This window comes from Apteryx rowi, unplaced genomic scaffold, assembly GCF_003343035.1.
Source record: "Apteryx rowi isolate R43461 unplaced genomic scaffold, aptRow1 scaffold_14, whole genome shotgun sequence".
Classification (NCBI taxonomy): Eukaryota; Metazoa; Chordata; class Aves; order Apterygiformes; family Apterygidae; genus Apteryx; species Apteryx rowi.
Window position 1 is genome coordinate 318186 of NW_020447641.1, and position 25444 is coordinate 343629.

At 39.0% G+C, this 25444-nt stretch overlaps 1 protein-coding gene across 1 annotated transcript in view; it reads left to right on the forward strand.

Moving 5' to 3' along the window:
* The first annotated feature begins 337 nt into the window (after window positions 1-337).
* Window positions 338-25444, forward strand: part of PLPPR5 (phospholipid phosphatase related 5) — a 69819-nt gene continuing 44712 nt past the window's right edge. Inside the window, exons 1-3 of the mRNA XM_026057583.1 lie at window positions 338-369; window positions 2510-2678; window positions 8133-8207. Of these exons, the coding sequence (XP_025913368.1) occupies window positions 338-369; window positions 2510-2678; window positions 8133-8207 (276 nt within the window). The remainder of the gene's footprint in view (window positions 370-2509; window positions 2679-8132; window positions 8208-25444) is intronic.

Consider the following 25444-nt stretch of genomic DNA (forward strand, 5'->3'; position numbering starts at 1 on the left):
GCCACCTTCACAATTAATTATTTGACTAGCACAGGAGCTGTCTAGCTGGGAATTTTTGAACTGTCTTGAAGATTTCTCCCAGAAGCTCCTGCTGTGCCTAGACCAATTTGTATGTCTCAATGTGTTGATTAACATCCAGGGTGGCGAATCTGGCTCTTCCAGAGACTTCCCAGGCAGTTCCTCCTGGAAAATTGCTCAGACTGTACATAGATAACATTCTCTTTAGTCGTCAGTAGAAACTGTTCCTGCAGATGCAGAAGTGGTCACATAGGGCAGTCTTTTGTACATAGCTAAGATAGTTAGGAGGTGTTTTGTGGGTAGTTTAAGATAATCAACCATGATGGATCATGCATGTGCTGAAGTGGTCAGGTAGGACCATGGGCCAACTGGGTTATAAGCACTCAACAGAACAGCAGTTTGGAAGTCTCACCCAATTCAGCTAAAGACACCTTTGCAAAGAACCCTGCAGAGGTGACTCTCATCACCATCCAAGCAGTGACCAACTGTCCTGTTTGAGATTTGATTCCCCACACAAGCATTACCCTATGCCAAGATCCCGGTAAATTAGATCTTTTCTTAACACTTTATCCATGAGAGTCTGTACAACTTAGCTGAGCAAGGAAATTGGGTGGGCTTGTTCCCTTTTTAGCATCTGTGCTATCATTTGTCTGTGAAGAGCAATGAGAAAGATTAGAGCTGCCAATTTATCAACTCCTTTAGCAGAATATCTAAATTGATATTTACCTGTAAATTGATAGTTGCCTGTGTGAATCAGAAAAAAGTCAGTGCTCTTCAGGTTTAATCAGCATTATCATAGTCCTAGAAATTGAAAAGGTGCTCCAAGTAATGCCTTCTTATGGCCAGAAGACTTGCCACATATTTCATGTCCTCCTGGTTTCTCTAGCTACATCCATAACTTTGTGTTAGATCAAAATTCAGCCTCACACTTTCACCCCAAAATTCATGATCTTCCTACTGCCTTCATTGTAAGTGACTTTCTGACCCCAGTCTGGAGCAAGCCAGCAGGCTCTAGTCAAGCCATCGAATCTCTTCACTTGAGCTCTGCCACTATAGGCAATAGGGACACAATGGGATAAATGATTTGGCTTGAAGAATTCAGGCTCCTCTGCCAAAGACAGTAAGGACATAGCCAGAGACATATGTGCTAGATACATGCATGGTAGACATGAGCCTCTGATCCTCTTTTTTCCTGTGCAGTGTGCTTGGCTGTGCCACCCTCTAAGGACTGCTCAGTGTGCCCCAAAATTCTGTACTTGAAAATTTTCTCTTAGAGAGACTGTAACAGTAAAAGGAGACCACAAATGTTTCTCTAAAAAAAAAAAAAATTGCTGAATAGTGCCGTGATAAAAAAGACAAAACATTAACAGTAGTGTTTGATTCAGTAACATCAGTAACCACTAATCCCTATTGCTCTTCTATTAAGACCTAAGCTACCTCCGTTTTAGCTTGTAATTCCAAAATAGTCCCTAGATGACTACTTTTCTTTCCTGCTTTCTCTCTGTCTTTCCTGCCCTTACACTCATATCTCTCTGCATGTCAAAATGTGGTGAGGTTTCCTACTCAAACATTTAAAAAGCATGTAGAAATTGCCTTTTATCAAAAGAAATAGGAGACAACAGATTTACACTGCCAAGTACTATTCATCAAACTGAAAAATAGATAAAGTAACACAAATCAAACATGGCACTGAACACTGTAAAGCATTTTCATTTCAGTTTTTCAGTTATTGTCTCCAGATGTAATAAAAAGCTTTCTTTCTTATTTTAAACACTTCTGCAGCAAGAGCTCTGGGCAGTTAGGAAAGCAGCTTGCCTCCTTTCAGATGAGACACTCTCAGTGTGTGGAATACCCCCTACTTTTGAGTTATCATTCAGAATGGTACTACCAGTTATTTTTCTGATAGCTGATCATGGTATCTGATAGAACTGGCTTCTAACTAAATACCAGTTAGAAGTCAGGAACGTAGATATAACCTTTGTGAAAAAAAACAACTAGTGAGGGGGCAGAAGGGAAGGAGTAGGCAACAACAGTCTTTCTCCAGTAAATTTAACTGACAATGGATGTTGAACAGCATTTTTTATTCTTACCACACTGGCCAGGTTGCAGAGGAATAAGAAAACACATGCTGTAGATTTCATTTGACCCTATATTGAAGCCTAAATATGTCTAAGATGAATTCTAATGGAAATGTAAGTGGACATAGACGTTCCTATAATCTGATCTGACAGCTATGGTGCATGGCTTTCCAGCTGCTCAAAGTTCAGCTCAGGAGCTTGAGAAAAGTCTTTGTGTTCTGTTTGTTGGCAGCTTCTGTCCCAGTGCAACTTGTTTCAGTTTGGTTGCTGTCCACCTGTTCACTGGGAGTCTATTTCTGCCTGAAATTGTGGTATAAAGTGAGACAATTAAAACTTGTTAGAATTATGTTCACCTATGCTATAAAGGGCCAATAAAAGGCTTTATTTAGCTTTTACAATATGTTTATGTATAGACACATGCACAAACACGGACATACATATATACAAAGTGAGAAAGCGCTTGCTTTGGACTTGGAAGCAAAAATGCAGGGGGACCAGGAATTGCTAAAGAACTCCTACAACAGAACTCCTGCAATAGAAGATCATATAGAAACTGGTGTGGCTTGGATTGCCACCAGTAGGGTGAGGTTAGAAGGGGTTCTGGGAACTTGTGCTTACTCTGATCTTGTTGTAGTACTGCCTTTTCTTACCAGTTGTAGAAGATTTTTCTTGTTTCTCTGCATAAAATCAAGGTAGGTTTCAGGCCTGCAGACTCTAAGCACTTGTGCTGTATGTTCATAGAGCACACAGAGCACATTTTCCCTCTTTACAAAGAGGTGTTCATCAGTATCTTAGAGAAAAGTGTCTTCACTCCTTTTCTTCATTAATAAATCATCATCTTCTCCGTTCTCCATTGCCTCTGTAAAGACCTCCTAGATTTGGCACTTAAAAAGGGTTTCTGTGATGAAGATTTGTTTTCTTCATAACACAGTGACCTTGTTTTTTGTTTTCTTGATAAATTTAACATTCTTCAGACACATTCTCTGTTTACCTTCTGGCAAGGTGCTACATTTTTACCACACTAGGGAGTATAAATGCTACACATAACTCCAGCGAGTTGTGTTTGTATTTTAGTAGATTTTGTTAGCTCAGAGCATATCTTTACCTCTCCTGAATTATTGATAAGTATTTTGTCTTTGGTGTAGCTGAACCTCACCCATAAATGGAAAGATGAAATAGAATATGTCATTTGTATTTCTAACTGAATTCCAAATTATAGGCAAACCTGTGATGGACCAGAATTCTTGTAATGATGGTGTCTTAGATCTGTTTGGCACTTGTATAACAAGCTTTGTAAGATAGGTAGCACCAAGCTCTCAAATTACCTTCAAATTGGCTTTCATTGAAAAAGGGACATGCCAGAAGACAGGCATACAAATAGCAACTGTGGAGAATACAGGTGGTAACACAGTGAGGAGATTAGGGGACTCTCTCTCAACTGAGAATACCTCAGTTCTCAACCTTCTGTGGCTGTGCCAGAAATGTGATATTAAGTAGGGCACTTGAAATCGTGTTCAAGCTGTGAGCCTAAGTATTTCCTCTTCTGTTTCTGAGTAACTCTGGAAGTGTCTAAGCTCTAGGCATCTTTTTTACGTTAAAAGCATTTAGAGTTGCCCACAGCTCATTGCTGATGTCACATTCAAAGAGGAGGCATTCCTATGAACCTGAAGGACTGGAAGCAATAGGCATGTCTATTAATCACCTACAAGATTGGTTTCCAGGTAAAATGCAGGGCAGTGACTGCTTTTTGTTAAAACATCGTGCTGTTTTGGCTGAGGTCTTGCTTCTCTACCCTTTATATAATAGTTCAAAGTAAGAAAAATATCCTGGAAACACAAATGCAATTCTTTCATGCTGAGGAGAGATACTGAGGCTTCTTACAAGCTGAATGGAGTGTGCTGTGCACCTCCAAATGGGATTAGAAACAGTGAGCATGTTGGTGAGAACTACATAAATTGAGGATGTTCAGCCTACAGCTTCCAAGAGTGAGATTCAGCTGTGGCTTGTAACCAGCCTTCGTTCAGAGCTGCAGGGAGGTACTTCCACTCAAACGCTGTTGTCTAGAGCTCCTCATGGAAGTGCGTGCCTGCAGTCTCTCTCTCAAAAACAGGGAGCGCACAAATATGAAACTGACTCTAGTATAGTAATGAGGCAGATTGGTGATGACATATAGCAGAGATGGGCTTGTGTGGAGACTGATCCTGTAGGCTACTGTTAGACATACTCCCAGAACAGTAGCTGGAGATGGGCAGACTGGCAAATGCATGCTCTGGGGTACTGCCAGAAAAACTTTCATAGGCTGCCTAGTAACTAGTTACATGAAAAGACTTTATATTACTGAAACAGAACTGGTTCTTTATGTAGAGCTTTTTATAGGGATGTCTGTAGCATTTCAGTTATGCCCTCACAGATGGCTTCTTGATGCCTCATTCAAGCTCACTCATCTTCCTCGAAGCTCATAGCAACAACCTCTGGAGAGGCAATTTCAGATATAGTATGTGTTCATCCTATAGTATGAGTTCATAAGGGATGTCCTAGGCTCCAGCCAGTGTTTGTCTCCGTGTTATGAAAAAGGAAGTTCTGGAACACACCTCAGGCTGTGCAGTTCATCCCCATTTTGGTGCACTGAGAGCTTCAGACATGGGCACATACCTAGCTGCAGTACTTTAGGAGGCACTAACAACAATGTATCTCTCCTTTGATGCGATGCTGGAGGAAAGGAATCTTAGGCCCTTCTCATTCCTGAGGTGATTTCTGAAGAGCAGCCATGCATTGGTCCTTAATGCTCAGAGCTTGTTTTCTTATCCTCAATGCACTGTCAGCACTCAATAAATAATAAATAATAGTTATGTTGGTGTCTTTTTAATGAGCTGAGCCTATATACAATGTACAGTAGCTGTGCATGCATATCTCCAATATTAATGGTTATATTATATAACTATGTAACAGTGTCAGAGGAGTCAAAGGGACTTTTGCCTGAGTGAGAATTTGAATCCAGTGGAATATGAACAGCTGAGGTTGGCCCTGGATGCATACAAGTAAATTGATCAATCATAGAGCCATTATTTTCTATTTGCTTGATAAATATGTTCAGCCTTTAACAGTCAAAGAGAGGTTTCAAGAACATATGCCATGCTCCTTGCCCTATGAAGCATTTTTCTGTTTCACTGCTTTGGATAAGCACAAACTGAATGCATTTAACCACTGCTGTGTTTGATGGTTCCAAAGGCTGTGCAAAAAAAGCCCAGAGTGACAAGGTCCCAATCGAAAAGCTAATAGCTCCCAGGGAGACCCAGCTGGTGCATGCACAAGTCTCACTGAACGTCTAGGCACCATGTTTCTATTAACTCACTCAGAAGGGGAGGAAGATGCAGTGTCAGATTCTCCCAGCCACCTTTGTGAGGGGAGGAGGGCTATCCGGGATGCTGTCTGCATTGCTGGCAGCTGGGCTGCACACACATATAGCAGAATTTGTTTTTCTGATGTTGCTTGGAAGCATCTGCCTTCTCTTTAGTATGCTGTCTCCTGGACCTGTCAGCCCCTAACCCTGTATGCACATGCACAGGCAGAGCACAGGAGGGAGTGAATCCAAAGGCAGCAGTTTAAATACAAGAGCCAGCTGCAGCTTACTAAAGCAGCAGCGGAAGAAAGGGAATGAAGAAGGGATTTAGGAAGGCATGGAAGAGAGAGTGAAGAAGAGGCAAGATGCTGAGAGTGCTACATGAGAGAAGCAGAATGAGGAGAAGGGAAGATACAAGAAAAGAAACTGGAGAAGGAAAACAGGAAGACAGGGATGAGAAAGAGTAAAAAGGAGTGAGTGATGAGATAGGAAGGAAGAACAGTAAAGGACACAGTTGAGAAAAAACAGAAGAGGGCTAAAGGACTCTTTTAGTAGGCTTTAAGAAGAGACTAGAGAGAAAGCTGGGAATACCTGGGAATGAGAATTGGCACAGTATCCATTAAAGACAAAGCTGTTGGAGTAGCCCCCTCCAAGCTATTACTACTACCAAGCAGTTGTTTACGGCCATACTCATATGGCTCAAACTCTAGTAGTGAGCAAGTAAATAAATGTTGTTATAAAGCATGGTTGTATATACATATAAAGCAGTGAAAAAGCTGATTTGAAATATAAGGCTCAGTGCATGAAGAGGCTTCATTCTAAAGCTTGAATATCACTTCAGTAGGTGGGAAGAGTGTTTTTGCATAACAGTGAATTAAAATTAGCTAGCAGGGTAGGTGAACATGAAAATATTCATTAACTATCTTTACTTACTGTCTGGAAGTAAGAATTGAAGCAGGCCATGACTTAGTAACACTAATTTTTCCAAATGTTCAGGGGGTAGATAAGAACATGTAGTTCAAACTTTTCAATTCAATTAAGGACTAAGAAATCTTTAAGGAGTGGAGGACTTCTGAATCTGAAAAAATCCTGAAGAAGTTGGTATTAAAATGGGGTCCATCCCCATTTCTCTGAGGTAGCCCTACTGTTAGCCTGACTATTTGTGCTTGAGCCCATACACTCTCTCATACTATCCCTCCTGAACTAGGGAAGACAGGAAGGGTCTGCCAACTTATTGGCTGAATGGTAGAGGGTTAAAAAAAATTTTGAAGACAGTGTAAGTACTAGATAGGGGTAGATTGGATTCTGTTAATCTCTGTAGGTCTAGGTTTTTAAATACCGTGTTGTGTATTTCATTTGCTCTTACATTAACCTCACTTAAAGAAGGTATTTACAAGTTAACAGGCCAACAGGGTTGCCCTATTCCTGTGGGTAAGGCAGTCCTCAAAGCCCTAAGAGTGGCCTGCCATTCAATATATTGCTCCAGGCTATCCAAGAGGTGTACTCCAGAGTGTGTCTGAAAAGAGCTAATAGAAAAGAGTGTTTCAGGGGCTCCTGTTAGCTGGAAAGCTCCATGTGGAGAGCGTACTTGAACATCATGGGTCCTGTGAGAGCTTGTGGTGAGACTAAAACAAAGATGAAAAATGGGAGATGAATTTTAAGAAAAATTAAATGATCTAAAATACATACTTTTTTAAGGAAGAAGAGAGGAGGCAGGCTTTTCTCCTGCTCACATGAGCATAAACCTGGAACCACTCCACTGATGACCAAAATATACATCTGGATTCACATGCCTATAACTGAAAGCATATTCTGCCCAGCATTTGGAAGCACTTTTTTAATTCCTGAGGATGCTTATTCCCCTGGAGATTTTAGCTGATTTACTATTGCAGTCATGGGCTGATTCCTAGGATCATCACATTGGTGATGCATTGGTTTCTCCTGGTCTCTTTCTGTGGCAGAAATTAGTAGTGTAGGATTTTCTTCCAGGGGATTACTGCTTTTTTGTTTTTTTAAGAACAGATCTTAATTTTCTTACAAGGTGCCTTTCTTACAAGGTACCCTTTGGTTTTGCGGCTGTGATGTTGAGAATAAATATTCTGTGGGTCCTTCAGAATAAGATATTACTGTACTGTGATTATGAGGGACTTGACTTCACAGCTTGGTAGTTCTTTCTAGTCTTGTGTACCCATGCTTCTGTAGAAGATACTAACACCTGGTAGATACAGTTTTTATTTCTGTAAAACTTGTGCCTCCTACTAATGCCTCTTCAGCAAAGCCCTTAAGTATAAACTTTAAGTACATGCTTAAGTTTCTTTGAAGTCAGTGGAATTAGAGTAGCTCTGCTGAAAAGAGATAAAGATTTGTTTTGAATCCCAGCAGGTCAAAATATGCAGGGATATTATTAAAACAATTTTAAGTGCAAATCTTTGTATAGATACTGTTATTTGGAACAATAATGGCTGGAATCAATTTAACAAAATGGTCAGATATAAATTAACTTGGAGCTCTTTTATTCTGCAATAAAGGAGCGCACATACTCTTCCTGGTCCTATTCCCAGTTGTAATTCTCACTTTCCTTATTTTGGTACAAATCTGTGTTTTACTCAAGCCTTTTATAGTCTGCTGTGGGCATTTCATTCTCAACAATGCCAGCTCTTTACAGATAGACATAATGTACTTTGTTTTCTTCACAGGTGAACATGATTTCAAACATCAGGCATCAATCTCAGACAAGCTACTTGATGTCGTTATGTTTCATATTAGTTGAGGTAAGAAAACACTGTAGATGCACTGCTAAGTTACTTGGGTATTTTTTAAGAAAATGCTCTCAACAGCAACAGATTTATATTTACCAAGATATTTGTATTTATCCCAATATGGAGTGTTATCTGCTATGTGGCAATCATTTTTTATGGCTGTGAATACAATTTCAGTCCTCGTAACTGTAATTTTTTGTTTTAGTTTTTGCATGAGATGGAGTGAAGGGGGGTACTTAAGCCTGAACTTTCATTTTAAGTAGATTTAATGTTCTGAAGTGCCAGAATCCAAGAGTGAAATACTTCTGAGCTGGACCCATATAGATATTGGTGGTTAAATCTTGCTAATAACACTCCATAGGTCTAGAATTCTTTTCATTCATCAGTCTTAAAGCACTTTACAGTTGAGAGTATCATCCTTTTCATTTTAAAGATATGGAACAGTGGAGCAGAAAGTTTCTTTAATTGTTCAAGGTGAGTCAGTGTTAGGAACAGGAAACATTTTTAAATAGTCGATATTGAGAAAATTTAGCTCCATCTAAGTAGATTGTTTTGCTTCTGGTTTACTTCTGAGGCTAGTCTCACTATAATTACTGAGGACTATAAAGAGTTCCTTTTCTTTACTCTGATGCTTGTAGGTCACCTTCATAACAGAAATGACACCAGTTCAGTCTGCCCTGTGGTGGAGCTGTAGCTGCTGTACAGCGTAGATCTATTCAGCTCTATCTGAGCTGTCTTTAGAGAGGGTGGCTTCAGCCCCACCATGAACTCAGCAGAACTAGCCACCTGAGAGGGGTTTGGAGTGCCTGGCAGCCTGGCTGTAATCCTACTGTTAAGCTGAACTATGTTAAAGCTAACTTAGCCAGGTTTAGATCCAGAAGTGTTATGGATGAGGATGCAGCACAACCATAACTGTGTGTGGCTGGGAGTATGCTTATTGTGCCTGGGTGTGTGAAGGAGGCAATTACAGCTCCTTAGTCCCTGTGGTAAATTTTGTGCTAGCTTTTAGATTTAAGTGCACTACATTGCAGTCACAGCAAGGTCTATGATGTGGGAATGTCCCATTTCCTGCTACCATAACAGGTGCAGGCTCACTTCTGGGGTACGGACCAAATTGTATTATAACAAATATATTATTAATATATATTATTTATATATATCTCTCTATATATAAACCATGGTATTATATAACAATACATTTCTTGTGGAACATTGGATTCTGTGGAGTGCAGTGCAAAGAACTTTTTTGGATAAACACTACTTAAGCTGTGGGAGAATGAGGGATTTGCATTCAGTTTACTGCTCAACAACAGACTTCCTGTGCTGTGTTGAATACACCTAGGGAAAGAATTAGGCATTGTAGTGCCTGGATTTTAGCTAATCTGTGTGGTTGCCTCTAAATTGGGTCCTGGTGGTCTCAGTGGGGCTTAATATTGGACCTTAGAAGTAAAAGTTGAGGAACATTAAGATTCTTTTGTGGATCTAGCTCCTAAAGTCTTTGTATCTTGGTTCCCATCTCCTTACCTCACAGTGGCATTGGGAAGTGAGTGCTCTGGTTGCTGTGGGATGCTCAAATCTTTCTGTGATACATCTAGAGACATCTGAAAAAGGGAGAGAGGATATCATAAATTGAGGCAGGACATAGCGACATGCCAAGAGAAAGTTAGCCATGGTGTAAACATTAGGACTTAAGTGACCCTTCCTTAATAAATTTTCTTCCTCCATGAAGTCTTTCTTCTTTGTCTTTTAAATTGCTGTGCTCTTATCAGCACATTTTAGAAGTTGCTTCCAAGTGGATAGAAAATTGCTTCATTATTTGGTATTATTTCTGTCACATCATTTCAACTAGTTTTGTAACTTGGCAATTTATGTTCACTCTTTTCAAATAATGTTTATGATCTGCTGTGACACAAATCACTGCAGATCCACTGGCTTTTCTTGCTTGTGTTATGTCATCCTGTGACAGCATCAAGATGCACGATCTCCATAACGTCAACTCTAATGGCATTTGGGGATCCAAAAATCTGATGATATCCTCATACTACTGTGTATGTTTATGTCATGTAATGCACTAGGGAGACAGTACGTGAGGTGGTGGTGGTGGTGGTGGTGACTGTCAGTTGGTGGTGACTGTTTGTGGATACCTGACATCTCGGCAAAATTTATATAACTGGACTACCCGCCAGAGAGACAGTTTATCTGCAAAGGCCCAGTAGTAACTAAGTGTCTGTGTGCAGCTTCACCAGCCGGTATTTCAAGAGTTTGTTTTGCATAGAACACAGTTAGGAAAAATCCCATTTCCTGAAAAGCTGTCAGCTTTTATTTACTTGGGTATTAGAGCATCTGAGCAGACATAAATGTGATACAGGGTATGACACAGGACTGTACGCAAGTCCTAACTTGCTTCTCAGAGAAGCGTGTCAGAGATCCTGTTACACCTCATACCAGTGATGTCCTGGGAGCACTTCCTCCTGAGTTCAGCAGCAGCTGGGATGCTAACGCTCAGCTGGAGCCCGCCAGGCACTCCCTGCTGGGAGGTATGCTGGTGTAGCAGAGCATATGTCAGTACATCTGAAGCTATATAAAGGTCTGTACCTCAGCCCTGGAAGAAGTGAGGGTGCTGGCTGGAAGCTATAGCAGGGAATAGCTATGTACATGTTAGTCAGGTTCTATTTCACTCTTTTCAGAAAAATATGACTTTTTCATGAGTAGCCTTCAGGTTAGGAGGAAAAGAAGAGGAGGAGATCAGAGTGACTTATATTAGGGGAATGCTAAGAGTAGTTGCTCTCTTCCAATATGGCAGAACAGGGTTTTTTGGGTTTTTTTTGCACTTCTTACAGCTTGCCTCCAAGCATAGGCTCAGCCTTGCTTTGCAATGGTGTTGCATCAGGAGATAATTTGGTTACTAAACGTGATCCTGGCTGACACTTGTCAATACCTCAGATATGCACCCTGCAGAGCTCTTTATGCAATTTATTTTCCATTGAATTGTGAGTTTCTCATAGCTGAGCATCAAGATGACTCAGATGATTTACAGCTGATTCAACAGTAGGAGGTCAATCTTAGTTTCTCCTTTACTCTTTGGGTTCTCAGAAATTATTTTCTGCCTAAGAAGGGCATTATTTATAAACTCTCTCTTGTATAATTTTCACAGCCTATAATTTCCTTCTCCCCTTTTTCCTGCTTTCAGTACCTAAGTAGCTTGCTGATGGTCTTAAAAACTGGCCAGTAAGGAATTTAACATAGAATGCAGAAACCAGTTGCAAGTGAATGAATCAGCTGCAGTTTTATGAAATTATGATAAGATATGATATCCAATATGATATTGGAATTCCAGCAAGGAAGTAAGCAAAAAATATTTCACGCCCTAAGAAATCTCCCATCCAAAAACAGCCCTCAAAATCATCACTTGTCAAATAATTTGTATTTTTCTTTGTAATTTCAAAAATACATTTTTCTTTAAATCTAGAAATTAAATATATTAGAGGGTCAGTTAGCTTTTTTTGCAAATGGACCCTTAAACTATTCCATTGAAGAAAATGCTAAATATGTATGCTGGAGTCTGCTCTTAGGTGAATGGAGTTATAGCATGCTTTACCAGATATATGTTTTTACCAACTATATTTGTCAGTGTTCATTTATTTGTATATTTATTGCCATTCCAAGACTTGTAATACCCTTTAGGTATTGAGTAAGATGCCTGATAACTTTTTTCTTCAATGCAAAATAAAACAACACATGAAAGGGAAGTGCAATATTAAAATGGTATACAGATTTTTTTCTAATAATACTGTTATGTAATGTGGATCTCTTCTCCATGACTTAGCTCTTATGTTCTGCATAGCCACTTGAAATAAGGTATTACAGCTTGCAAAATAGAATTGCATGTGAGATGTACATCATGGAAGGAATTACAGAAAGTGCAAAGATTATGATAGTAGTTCTACGTATTAATAATAATAAAAAATATTCGGCAGGTTTTTTGATGATGTTGTAAGGAAATGCAAACTGTTTTAAAGCACTGCAAGGTTTTAAATAGCGTACATTAATGCAGAATATCAGGACAGATTCAAGTATGCACAGTATTTGATACAATCGAGAAAATGCAGAGACTTCATGGGAAGAATAAAATTGTAGGTGAAAATCCCACTTAAAAAGTATCCTCCATGTCTTTTAGTGACTTTGGCTGTCCTTGGCTTGCTCTCTGGGTGGGAAGCTGTTCCTTCAATTATAGGTAGCTCTTTTACTCATTTTGGTTTAGGGAAAATATGTTTTTGATCCTTGTGCGGATTTCTTGGAGCATCTGAATTGGGGAAGTGATTGTTTTTTCAAGTCTGGCATCCCATTAACTACTCCTGGCTTATGAGTTCAGATATAGACACAATCCCAACAGGTGACACAAAGAAGCGGCTTTTGGAGCAATACATGAGTTTTGAAGGACAAAGTGAATTGCTCAGACAGTCTTTCTCATTAAAATTTTCCAAAAAGTTATAGAGATCCGTCACAGAACAGTGTCATGATTGACTGTCCCCTAATCACCCAAAAAAGAAAAAAAATATCAGTCCTTTTAAAATTTTGCTGAATTTGATATATGGATAATTTGACAAAGAGCACCCAGGGAATTACATCCGTGGAATCTGTGTGTTGCTCTCCCATTCCAATAGATCCTTCTTTTCCTTTGTGAAAATGGAAGAGTTTGTCTGCTCTGAACCTGAGTCTTGTATATGTTAGTGCCAAATATTGATTAGCCTATATTGTTTGCTGCATTGTTCATTTAATCTGCTTTTGAACAGAAAAACCTTAATTGAAAAACATTCTTTCACAATCCTTTTCTATTACTAATTTGTTTATTTTAGTAACATTTTACAATGAAAAATGTATGTGCAGCAATACATATTTGGTCCATCATTGTTAAACAGGAATAGTCCACTGTTAAAAACAGTCCGCAGGGAGGCTCTGGCTGTCTGTGTGGTATTTTAATTTTAAGAACAGCAACACATTTTATCTGACAATGCCCTGAAAAATTAAACTTCCAAGCACATCTAACAGGATGAGAAACATTCAGGGAGAGGAGGATTTCAGCGCTAATCATTCACTGAGAGCAGTGCAACTGTGAGAGAAAGAACTGATGCTGATGAAAAGCACTAATTGTGCTAATGAAACTTTTTAACGTCTTCTACTGACAAGGCAAGCATTGGAAGGCTGCTCCTTCTTTGAAATGGATAAAGCGTAGTAATTCAGTAACTGTTCTTTATTTTCCAATGTAATCTTCCCAAGCAATTTCTCAGCTTGGCTCTCATAAACGTAACACCATAGTAAGCAATTTTGCTGCTACAGATAATTGTTTAAGTTGTTAAGGACTTGCATAACAGAGAACCAGATGTAAATAAATGTCCTGCATGGAAGTGCTGTGTCAGTCACCCCGGGCAAGTGTAGAAGTGAGCCAGCTGCCCTTTGTTTGTCCTCGCCTGCTGGTAAAGAAAGCAACTGAACTGGTCAATAGCGTGGAGCAGGTACTGTTTCTCCTCCTCCTCCTCTTAATGCCTTTTTTACTTATAAGAAATAGATCAAAGCACAACAAAAGAGTAAATGGAGATGCCAAGGACAGCAAACTAAAACCCATAATTGCATGGAAATCTCAATTTTTTTTTTTGCTCTTCTTTCAATGATTTTTCCAGCCCTGACTATGAGAAATGCAGGGACCAGAAATTTCCCTGCATCCAGTGAATGCATTGTGGTTTACCTTGTCTGCTGGTTATCCTAGAAACAGGGAGAGCAATAGGAGTCCTGTACCTGTTGCATATGAACAAGGTCTTGAACTTTCCTTTGTCTGTGGGATATTTTTAGTATACTTAGGGATATATTTAGACAATGGAAGTCGTTTCTAAGAGCTTGTGTGTAATAACTATTCCAATTGATTTATAAGCTTTATTACTCTGCTTTATTACTCTGCATTTCTTTAAAACACCCACACTGGTGATATTTCTCATGAAAAATGAAAGGAAAAGATTATCTAGAAGTATCTATTCATTACATTAGTCTAGTAAGATACAGCTACTGGCACTGGATTAAATTGCTATGTATCAACAGTAATGAACATTTCTCTTTCTGAGATTTTTTCTATCTTTAGAGGAAGAGTATATGACAAAAGCTCCTCTTTGCCTCTATTTTCATTACTCTTGTTTCTGGAGCTGCTAGTTGCAAAGCTATTGCAAGACAGTTAGGATATTAAGTAGGAAGTGCATGAATACAGCCTGTGTGGATGATATGCATTTGTTAAAAATACCATGTACAGTGTATTATGTATGACTTAGCTTATTATTGACTTTGGCTGTGTAATTAATGTCAAGGTCAGCTGGGACAAATCAGAGATTGTCCCCATTTCTGTGGTTTCTTTTGTTTGGTTGTTTTTTTTTGCTAACTGAAATTTCCTAATGTTCCTAATGGAATTAAATGCTGGACATTAGCATGTCTAATAAGCTAAATAATTTGCTTAAATCCAATTTGGATACTCTCCTAGTTACTATAGAAGCAGTATGTTGGATATTGGCATTGCTTTATGAAGAAAAGGTTAATGCCATAAAATTGCGTGTCCTAAGATGGTTGTATCTTTTTAGCAACTGCCCACTCCATTTCCCAAAGGTTAAGTTTCATGCAGGCTTAGTGAGAATCTGCTTTTGTAGCCCTTATGTTCTGTACTCAGATCTCCTACTGATTTTAATTTCTCTAAAATAACAGAATTCTTATTGGGGAGGGGGGAGGTGAAAGACCAAACACTAATAATATTTTAATGTCTCTCTATATCTGAGATAGTTGTACTTCATATTTACAGCTCTCCTACACAGCATTCAGTTCAAAGTGAAGGAATCTTAGATACTTCTAAGAACAACAATAGTTTCTGGCAAAGTGGAGTGTGCAAAAGCTGCATGATGCTTTAAGGCTGTCACAGCAAAGTCACTAGGTGACCATAAGAGAAAACAGATCTTAGTTCTGTCAGATAGCAATTAATCCTCTCCAGAAAGGAATTTGGAAGACATTTGTATTCCTGGATTCTGTCCAAACAATAGGGCCTCCTTTGCCCTCTGCCACCTGCTAGGCCTAGAAACTGTCTGACATGGAAAGCCAGACTGACTCCGCATACTCAGGCTCTTGCTTCTTCCATTCCTTCTGCTGTCATGCCAGTGTGCTATTACCCGCCTGAGCTTTTCAGCTGCTACCTTTTAATCCTTTTTCTCTGGGAGGAGCCTACAGAATTCCCCACTTACTGCATTTTCCCACAAGAAACCTGTAATTTGAACTTCTGATGTTTTTGCCTACTTTCTAAATCTACTTTTGGACAAATCTCTCTCCTCACTTCTCCTCCTTTAATGATTTTTCCTGAATGATCTCTTGCCACTTCTCTCTTTAGTACAGTCTATCTGGAGTTAAGCTGATTAGCTAGATGAAGAAGGCATCTAGTGAGGATTTCCAAAAGCAGAGACCAAAGCAGAGTTTCATATTAACTAAACATGCATATATTTTATTACATAATAATTTGACAGTGTGCCCTATTGTATCAGTGATACTCATATTCTACTCTAATAAATTCCCTACCCTTTAGCCTAACAATTTATTAAACACAGAGTATTTTTAAATGAGAAGCAATCTCAAGTAAGTTGATTTAGTTAAGAGCTTGAAAGCTTCAGATATTAATAATTGATGATACCAATTGATAGCAAGTTATCCCAAAGTATCTTCAAAAGCTTGTTCATTTATCATTCTGTTATTACCCTGGCTCTTTAACGTTCCACTTGCTTCTTGCAGCTCAGGATTCACTTCTCAGAACAGCAAAGTCTGTTGTTCTATCTTTCAGAAATGACTTTTCTACTCTTGAGAAGTTATTTTCTTCCATGCTACCCTCCTGAGCTTCTTGCTAAAGCTTGATAGTGTGCTTTTTGCCTGAAAGGTGATTATGGTGAGAAATGATGATCAAGTCAAAGGGATAGCCTCTTGGACTTTTCTTTAAGACCAATCCTGTAATAGACTTTATGTAGCAGCTCCCTGGAGTATATATATGTGTGTGTGTGTATGTATACATATATATATATATGGGGGGCAGAGGGGGGGGGGTTGTGTTTCTCTGGGCATATAGATCAGTATAGGACTGTCCCTTTATAAAGGGGAAAACTAAGCAATGTCTTTATTGCTACCTGTGTAGGTAAGCAGATGGCTAGTTTCACTTTGTACCAATTCACCGATTTTGAGGAAAAATGGCTTTCTGATATGAGTTACAATAATTAAGAGAATTATAATAATTGTGGTGAATCACTATTAGAATGGATTATGGTCATTAAGGATAAAGGCTATGGATCGCAGTAGATCAGAACTAATTCACAGAATGGTAGAAATATTTAGATTTGAAGGGACTCCTGGAGGTCATGTAATCCACCCACCTGCTCAGAGCAGGGCTAATTTTGATTCTAGATCAGGTTGCTCATAGCCTTGTCCGGTCAAGTTTTGAATATCTCCAAGGACAGAGATACTGTGATAGGAGGAAAGTGTCTGGATAATGATGGATGCAAATGGATGCTTCCTGCAAAAAAATGTTCTGTAGGAATCCAGTAATTCAGAGAAATGCACTTACTAACTTCAGTATGAGCAGGCCTAATGCCTCAACAAAGGTTGTCTTTTTAGTCCTTTTCTGGGCTTAGCATTATAAACCACAAACAATATTTTAGAGGTGGCATTCTAAAGAAGGTGAGCTTCTCAAATTACAGAGGCTTCTGTCCTGCAATGGGAACCAACAGTCTGGGTTTCTGAATCAAACTAGTGTAGGGCATCCCCGTGAGGTGTGCCTTCACTGACCTGGTGATAGTGTCATACACAGCATTAGCACATGGTTGTAAAAATGTTCAGTGTCTTTGTAGCTGACTGCTTTTTGCCATAAGACTGCCATTAGATTTCAGCTTTTCCTCTTCTTTGAGTCTTATGTTTTAGCTGAATGCTCATGAACAAGCTACAAAAGAAAGGGCATTTTCCAGAGTAAGTGTGTGTGTAACAACATGAATGTAATGAAGTAGAGTTGATGTTGAACAAAAACACACCATATCCATGTTTCTTCTGGCTCTGTGGATGGTGCATCCTGAGGGCTAAATCAGGGTACAGAACAGCTGTGTTCTGGCTAATGAGCATCATGAATTAGATGTCAAGGATTTTTAATAATTAAAAATTTCAAAGTAATCTAAAGAAAATCATTAGCTCTATTTCTAGCTTTATTAAACAATTACATGGTAGCAATGAATGCTGTCTGCAATTCTGCTGTTCTAGACTAGTAAATGCAGGGTTGGGGGAAATGTTTGGGGTTTTTTGGGGGGGCATCTCCATTGAAACACTGGCTAAAAATATCCTGAACTTGTTCTTTCAACACTTCTCCTATCTTAATTTTATGAAGTAAATGGATAATATCCAACCTGGGAATGGGATTTCAGGTGTAATGTTAATGAGAAATGTCTGGTATAATTTGTAAGAACATAAGGAATTCTGCCACACAACTGTGTTTGAACTTATCCAGCAGAAGCTGTTATAAAAAATGTATTGGACTGCTGCCAGAATGAGCTGCATACATTTAATGATAACCAGAGCGGAAAGTATGCAGTGATTACAGTGCATAATTTATGATATTAACCTATTTGTCTTTTCCTTTTGCGAGAAAGTTAGTAAGTGGGTTAATTTAATCTTACTCACAGACTTGTATTTGAAAGTGTCTTTGGAGTCTTGTGTAACTTACTTGTTCATGATAAAATTGTTAAGGGCCAAGCTCTGTTACAGAGAGAGATAACTACACAAGTTTTTAACTTGCAATTTCTCCTGAATTGATGAATCCTCAGTGTCAGAAGGCAGATCTCACAGTTCCTCGCAGACTCCCATGCCAACATGGCAGTCTAACTTCTTTTAGATGGTTCTAGATGGTTTTACCTTTCCCCTTCTCAGTATCTCAGAATATATCATTCTCTAGTCATGGAATTAGCAAAAGATGAGGATGGCAAGTGTGCAGAGCTAAAAATAAGAATTGCATTTCAGTTTAAATAGAGAATTTAAAAAGTCCAAAGGGTTGATTCAGAGGATGGCTTCCATACAAGTTTTACTGCAAATGAACAAGGTCTCCTTTAGTCAAAACAAGTTTATCTTCATCTCTCTGGTAACTGCATGTGTTGCTCGCAGATTGCCTGGACGCGACCCTGTGCAACATGCTCTAGGTGACCCTGCTTGAGCAGGGGAGTTGGACTAGATGATCTCCAGAGGTCCCTTCCAACCTCAACCATTCTGTGATTCTGTGATTCTGTGATCTTTGAGCAATGCACTTACAGTGTGTATAAAACCACTGGGGACTGCTAGTTAAAGAGTTCCTATAGGTGGCTAAGCAGTGGGTGAAAGCATAAATATCCACAGGCTGCATGGGCTGAGCATTTCTTTGCTTCATACCCATGTGTGTTTGCAGATTGATGAGGTTTCATATTGTCAAGATATAACTTTGATGAACAGGCAAATGCATTTAATTTGAGGGCATCCCAGTAATGGCTATACAGAATATTTAAATGATAAGTTGTATTAATTAGTCTCACTATTTACAGTGAAAAATCTACAGAGGAGAAGGCAAATTACAACACAGAAAAACTGCCAGATTCAAATGAGTGAAATTAATTCAGTAATATGTAAAGGCAGTTTTTTGAATTGGTCTTCAGGCATTATACAAATGTCTGAACTAAATTTGGATAATGTCTAAAATCTAGCTGAACAGATACATACAGTGTACTGCATAGGGCAGGTCAGGATGATTTTTCCACTTGAATACTGCACCATGAGTAAGCTAATGCTTGTATTAGCTACTGATTCAATAATGTGCTGCATCAATATTCCAAGGTATTACTGGCTACCTCTGAGAGTTTTTTTTAATTCATCAAAAGAAATTATAAGATAAGAAAGATGATGTTCTGGGTGCATTAGACCAGGAATTTTGYTCCTAATTCCTGAGGTTACTCATACAATTTTTATCAAACCAATTATACCAAAGATTGCCAAATTTGCAGTCAGTTTATATTATACTGCAGTTATTGAAAATGTGTTTACCAGTGATGATAACTTTATAGCTGTAGTAATAATTTTCTAATTGGTAGGCTTTTTCTTTCTAAGTTTATCTTAGGTCAGATTAAATAACCATTACTTGTGCTTTCAAATATCAGTGTTCATTTTACATTGACAAAACTATGTTCTGTATTTTTTATTTTGAAAGAATAATGGTAGATATGCTAATACAGGCTTTAGTTCTTAAGATGCACAAGCATTAGATACGTAGTGTCCTTCTGGTATCCTGAATTTGTTGTTCTAACCTATGAAGAACTTGAATGCAACAGTACTTTTCATTTCTTGAATTTGAAGATAGCAAGCAGTTTTATGAAGATAAATTATCGATGTAAACACTGACTAGGCAACTAATGTGCTGTGACTGCTACTCATTATATCAAACTCAATCATTTCATTGTTGCCTTGTCCTCCTCCTCATTTGTTTCATCTCCATCTGCTTGCTTTTTCATATATTTGGACTGCATTGTATGAGGTGCCCAAGCTTATTGGGGCAAAATGTTGTCTTCTATGTACATAGTGTCTAGCCATGCAGGTTTTCTACATAAGACTATAATACAAATACAGTATTAGTGTTTATGATGCTACTAATTTGCCTTTTTTCTCCCTGTGTGACTCATGAAAGGTATAATTCCTGTTTTGGAGCTAGTTCAGTGATGTGTGAGTAAAAGTTAAGAGTAAATTTGATCACATCTCACTACAGCCCTTTAAAAGATGGGTGCTAGCCTAAACTAGTCATCAAAGCTTGTTTCATTGTTGTTGAAAAGTGGTTTCATCAGAGCTTGGTATGTCTCAGGATGGGATGAATGACACTTTCAGAATATGATTCATCCTGCCCTAATGTAGTACAGCTTAGTCACCTACTGGAGTTGTCTCTCTATGTGAACTACATAATAAGCTCATATGAAAAACTCAGATTAGGTGCCTAACTTGTCTGAATTGTACTGCAGGTATTTTGGGCAAGACCCCATTTTTGATTCTCTGCTGCGCTCCACATACTAGAAAATTGTTTTTTGCATTGTGATGGTCCTATAAGCATAAATTTTAGCACCAGGCTTTAGAATTTAAATCACTGCTGGATGAAGTATATCTTTGAACAATTATATCTTTGAATTGCTTTCCTCTTTACAGCAACCTTTAACGTACAGTATTTGAAAGCTGTTGCATCCCTCCTCAGTCTTCCTTCTATAGACTAACAACATACATTCTTTTAACTTCTTTAGAGGTCTGATTATTCTTGCCTTTTTGGATTGCTAGATTTTATTTCTATAAGTAAAGAGGGTTGGCTTTGTTTCTTTATTGCCTTTTGCCATAACAGTCTTTTGTAACTAGAAAATACCATAAAAGTGATGGTGTAAAGCACATGAAAGGTCAGTGGATTTGTTTTAGAACTGGAAACATGTCCCTACTATGAAGGTCATGATTTCAAAGTATTGCAAGACAATGCAGCTAAGGTTTCTGTGTCTTTGTCTACCCTGCTCTACACGATGTCTCTTGAGCTGATATTTCACTTAAGATTAGGTAGCAAATGAAAAGAACAAGAAAAATCTTTGAGGACTATCAGGGGAACTCCTGCTCTGAGATCAATGAAACTATTCCCAAGAAAGGTACTTTCAAAACCAGTCTGTCTGTCACCTAAGTTTCAATTGACGATTTTACCAATAGCCTTCTGAAACAAAAATTGCCTGTTCTGGGCTCTTCTCTGCCATTCTGCTGTCATTGCATATCACTGATATAAATCAGCAGGGAATACTGTCATTGCAGAATATATTTAGCTGACTGCATAAGCCACTGGGGATTGTGTGCTTATGCTTCTATTCATTTGTTTTAATAAATGTTTGTATATTTAACTGTGCAGCCAATACATATCACATCCATTATAATCATAAGTATTGGTCTTACTGGTTTTACTGGTTTTTTTTACTGGTATCAGAAGTATTGGTTTATTCTGGTTTTACTTCTTCAGCCAACTGCATATTCATGAGCTGAAGCCACTGGTGTACAGGCCATGCTTATAAAGTGTGTCTGCAAAATTGGGAATTAATTTATGAGTATACAAAGAAAACCAATATTTGGTATTATTGTCTTTTTGCTTTTCATTAATTCCCTAAGCATCATGTGGAGCTCAGATCTGCCTTCCCAGTGCTTTCCTAAAAATTTTAAACTTCATTGCTATAACAAATAGTTTCCTATATAGTAGAACAGTCAACATTTGTGCCTAGAACAGCAGTAAGCAACAAGTACATGTATGTTTTTCAACTGGTGCAAGTCAGACAGAGGCTAGTCCAGATTTTGACTTAACTTTATCAGTAGCTAAAAACCAAATCTTTTGGAGTGCTTTAACCAGTCATTTGTCAATACGCAAATAAACCAGCATGCCATTAAAAATAACGATTACAAAAGAACAAGAAATCTTCTTCAGTGTCTTATGTGCGTTATTAGTGCCTTTGGGAATGTTGTGGTGACTGTGCAATACTGCCAGAGATACCAACTGCATCTAGCAATGTATATAGGTACAGAAGAAGCGAATGCTGTTGCCTCTTTCTAATCTCTAATCACATGGACAGAGCAGTTTGTACCATCCCGAGAAATCCTCAGCACAGAACCACTCTGTCCCCCATGTACTCTATTCTTCGTGCCTTGCACCAAACAAATCTCTATTTTATGTTAAGAAACCACACACAAAATCTACATTGGATTGCTTCATCCAGACTATGCAGGAGTATGAACAGGTGCAGAAGTCTGATACTATCCATTATAAAAGGAAATACTCTATTGCACATCTTGCACTTTAGGAGAGGATGCAAACAGTGACAAAGGCAGACAATAGTTTAGAAGTGGGCATAAAGTAACTTCAGACAGCTTTCACCAATCCTGACAAAGATCTTCCGCAGAACTTTTAGATGCTTCTCCTAGTCAAATATGCCAACAGGTGAATGTTTGGGGGCAGAAATGAATTGTATTCAATACGTACAAATTCTTAATTAGTAAAATTCACAGTTTTACTAATCTGGACAAGATTTTTCCCAAGGGAACAAACCCTCCAAAATGGGAGAAGAGGAGGAAGGGGCAGAGAGAGAATGACAGTATATGAGCAGGCCTTACCTGTGTAAGACTAAATACAGAGTTCATCATTATTTTCAAACAGTCATAACCATACAGAATTTTGAATGAAAAAAAGTGTTGAAATTTTGTATACTTTCTGCTTAAAAGTTTTTTGGGATCTGGTCTTCCACTCTGTAGTTGAGCCCCTTGGTATTCATTAAGGTTACCTGACTACTTTCTTGCCTAATGATCTTTGTTCTAAAAGTTGGAGTTTGGAAAAAAGAATGAGCCTTGCTGAACATGAAAGTCCTCCTGGTATGAAGCTCCTGGATTAAAAATATATATACATCTATCTTTTGACAAAATAAGCACAGTTGCCTGCTTAATTCTTCTGCAAAGCATCAAGTTGACAATCACTACATTTGCCTACATAACACCATGATTTTTGAATGAAAAACAGAGCATGACATTTTCATGTTTTAGTTTCTTTCATCAGTGATCTGAGTCCTCTGTCAGTTAAGCTGACTTTAAAACTCCTCTTTGACTTAAATCCTATATTCTCTGGTTTGTAACTGTATTAATACATGGCACCTGTCCACCTGTGGTATTTGTAGCACAAGGCACTAGATTCAGCCAAATAACAGAAGTGAATATTGCATCTAAAAGACTTATTTCAGTCTGGTGCACACCATGTATTTAAATGTCTGAAAGCTACATATTTGTGCCTGTATAGTGTCACTGTTGTAAAGTAAAAGAAAATCATGAAGAAAGCCTCTGTTCATTGTAATGTCTCTTAATAATTCCTTTAGTAGTCTTATGCTTCATTTAATGGCAGTCAGATACACTTGCTATCATTTGCATATCAACCAAAAGGACAGAGCGCTCCTGGGACATGTACTGCCAGAAGGGTTAGTGATTTTGTTCAATCTTAAGACGCAAAGGCCAAGAGTGTTATCTTATTGTTGTTTACCCCTACCTCATGAGAGGGTGTAGAGAAGAGAGAGACAGGTTCTTCTCTTCAGGTGCCCAGTGTTAGGAAAAGAGGATGCGGACCCAAGTTGGAACGCAGGAAATTCTGACCAATAATGATAAGGATTTTTTTTTTTTAAATGTGGTGTATGTTGCCCAGAGAGGTCGTGGAATCTCCATCCTTCGAAATATTTAAAACTTGACTGGACATGATCCTGAGCAACCTGATCTAACTGTACCTGTTTTGAACAGGAGGTTGGACTACATGACCTTTGGAGATCCTTTCCAAAATATATGATTCTTTGATTTTGATAGGACCTTCAAAAAAGTTTTGTAAAACAGGACATTTTCTGTCCTGTAATTCCTATATGCAATAGCTTTATTGGCATATTTATAAGTGGAAGTTGGCTTGTAATAGATACCAGAATGCAGGAGTATTTTATTAGCTAGATATTGAAAAAAGGTTTGGGTTTCCTCCAATACAAATTTTTGAAAGAAATATACCAGATTTATTGTGATATTTGTATCCCCAATGTGGGACATTCTGGATTAGTAGAAGTATAAGAGCTTCATAGCACAGCAGTGTACCAAAGGTACTCACGTTAATTCTTGGGTGCTACCAGTGTTCCTCTTGGGCATCTACTTAAATACATCTGAAGAACCTAGTCTAGTGCTCGTCACAGTCCTACTGTTGACTTTAGTCTTTGGATCCAACCTTAAATCCTAGCAATGTGGGTATTTGTAGGCAATACACAGGATGAAATTAAGGTTTTTATGTAGACATTAATGGATATTGGACCCTGCACTAAAGAAAAGGGAAAATAAACTTTATGCTAGGCAAAATTCACCACAAGGTGTCTCATGTGTCACTACATATTGTTCACAAGGCATGGAGCTATCCAGCTAAGTCTGGTGGATGCAATGCAAATGCCATGTTTTAGATTCTTCTGGAGAATAGGTTAAGAACACATAAAAATAAACTAGATTTGGAATCCAGACATGAATAATGTGTTCTTTCAAGGGCCGATGAAAAATAAATGCATGGAGACTAACATCACTGAATATGAACAAAACTCTCCAGAAAGAGGAGGAAAACAAACAGTTAAAACCAAAGTACAACAACCAGAAGAATGATTACATGTTGTAAAGACAGGTCTATCAAATCTAGTTTGCAATTTCAAAAAGCCATTATTAGCAACCTAAGTGAAATCTTTAAGGTTAATGTGTCCCATTAAAGACTGTTTGCCATCTGTATCACATGCTGGTGTTGGGGCGACTGCCTTTAGGTAACTTATCTATTTGTCTGTTGGCTTTTGGAGCACAGACAAGAGTCCATACAGAGATAAATCTGTACAAATATTTGGCACATTTGTTTATGCTTAAGTTCATATATATGTTCTTGTTTTTTTATATGGAACTTGTTTGGATTCATATATGTATGACTTCTCCCAGCACTGGAGCAGACTCTCCTTTTGCTTTTGGGATGCTGCTTGGAAGATGATAGTTTCGTATCTAGCTATCTATTTTGTTTATAGCTATTAAATGAAAGATTTAAACACTGATTGCTTTATTAGTTATCCATATACCAAAGAGAATATATTTCCATTTTAAGGCCTTTAATACCACGGTAAATCGTGCTGATCCATTTGCCTGCCCTGAGAAGTTAGTGTCGTGGTTGCCCCAGCGTTTGGGGCAGGCACCGCCGGCAGTGACCGGCCGCTCCCGGCCGCGCCGCGCCCCAGCCGGGGCCGCGTTTCCGAGCGCCGCGAGGCCGCTGCCGGTAGCTCCGCGCCGGGGCAGGGCCGTGCAGCAGGCGGCTGCGGGAGCTCTCGGCGCGTGTGCACGTCCGAGACAGGTGTGTGTGTGTGTATATGGATATGGGGCACCTGAGAGACCCGCCGCACCCTGCGGGGCGGAGGGAGGGCTCACTTATTAATCGTGGTCGGGGGGCGGGCTGGGCACCCCACCGCCGCTGCCCCTCCGGAGAACTTTCGGATTCGCTTTCGCAGCCGGCGCTGAACCCGCCGCCGCCCCGCTCCTCCCCTCCCGGCCCAGGCCGGGGTCCGGCGCGGCTGCGGCTCCCCGGGCGGGGCGGGGCGGGGCAAAGCCGCCCTCTC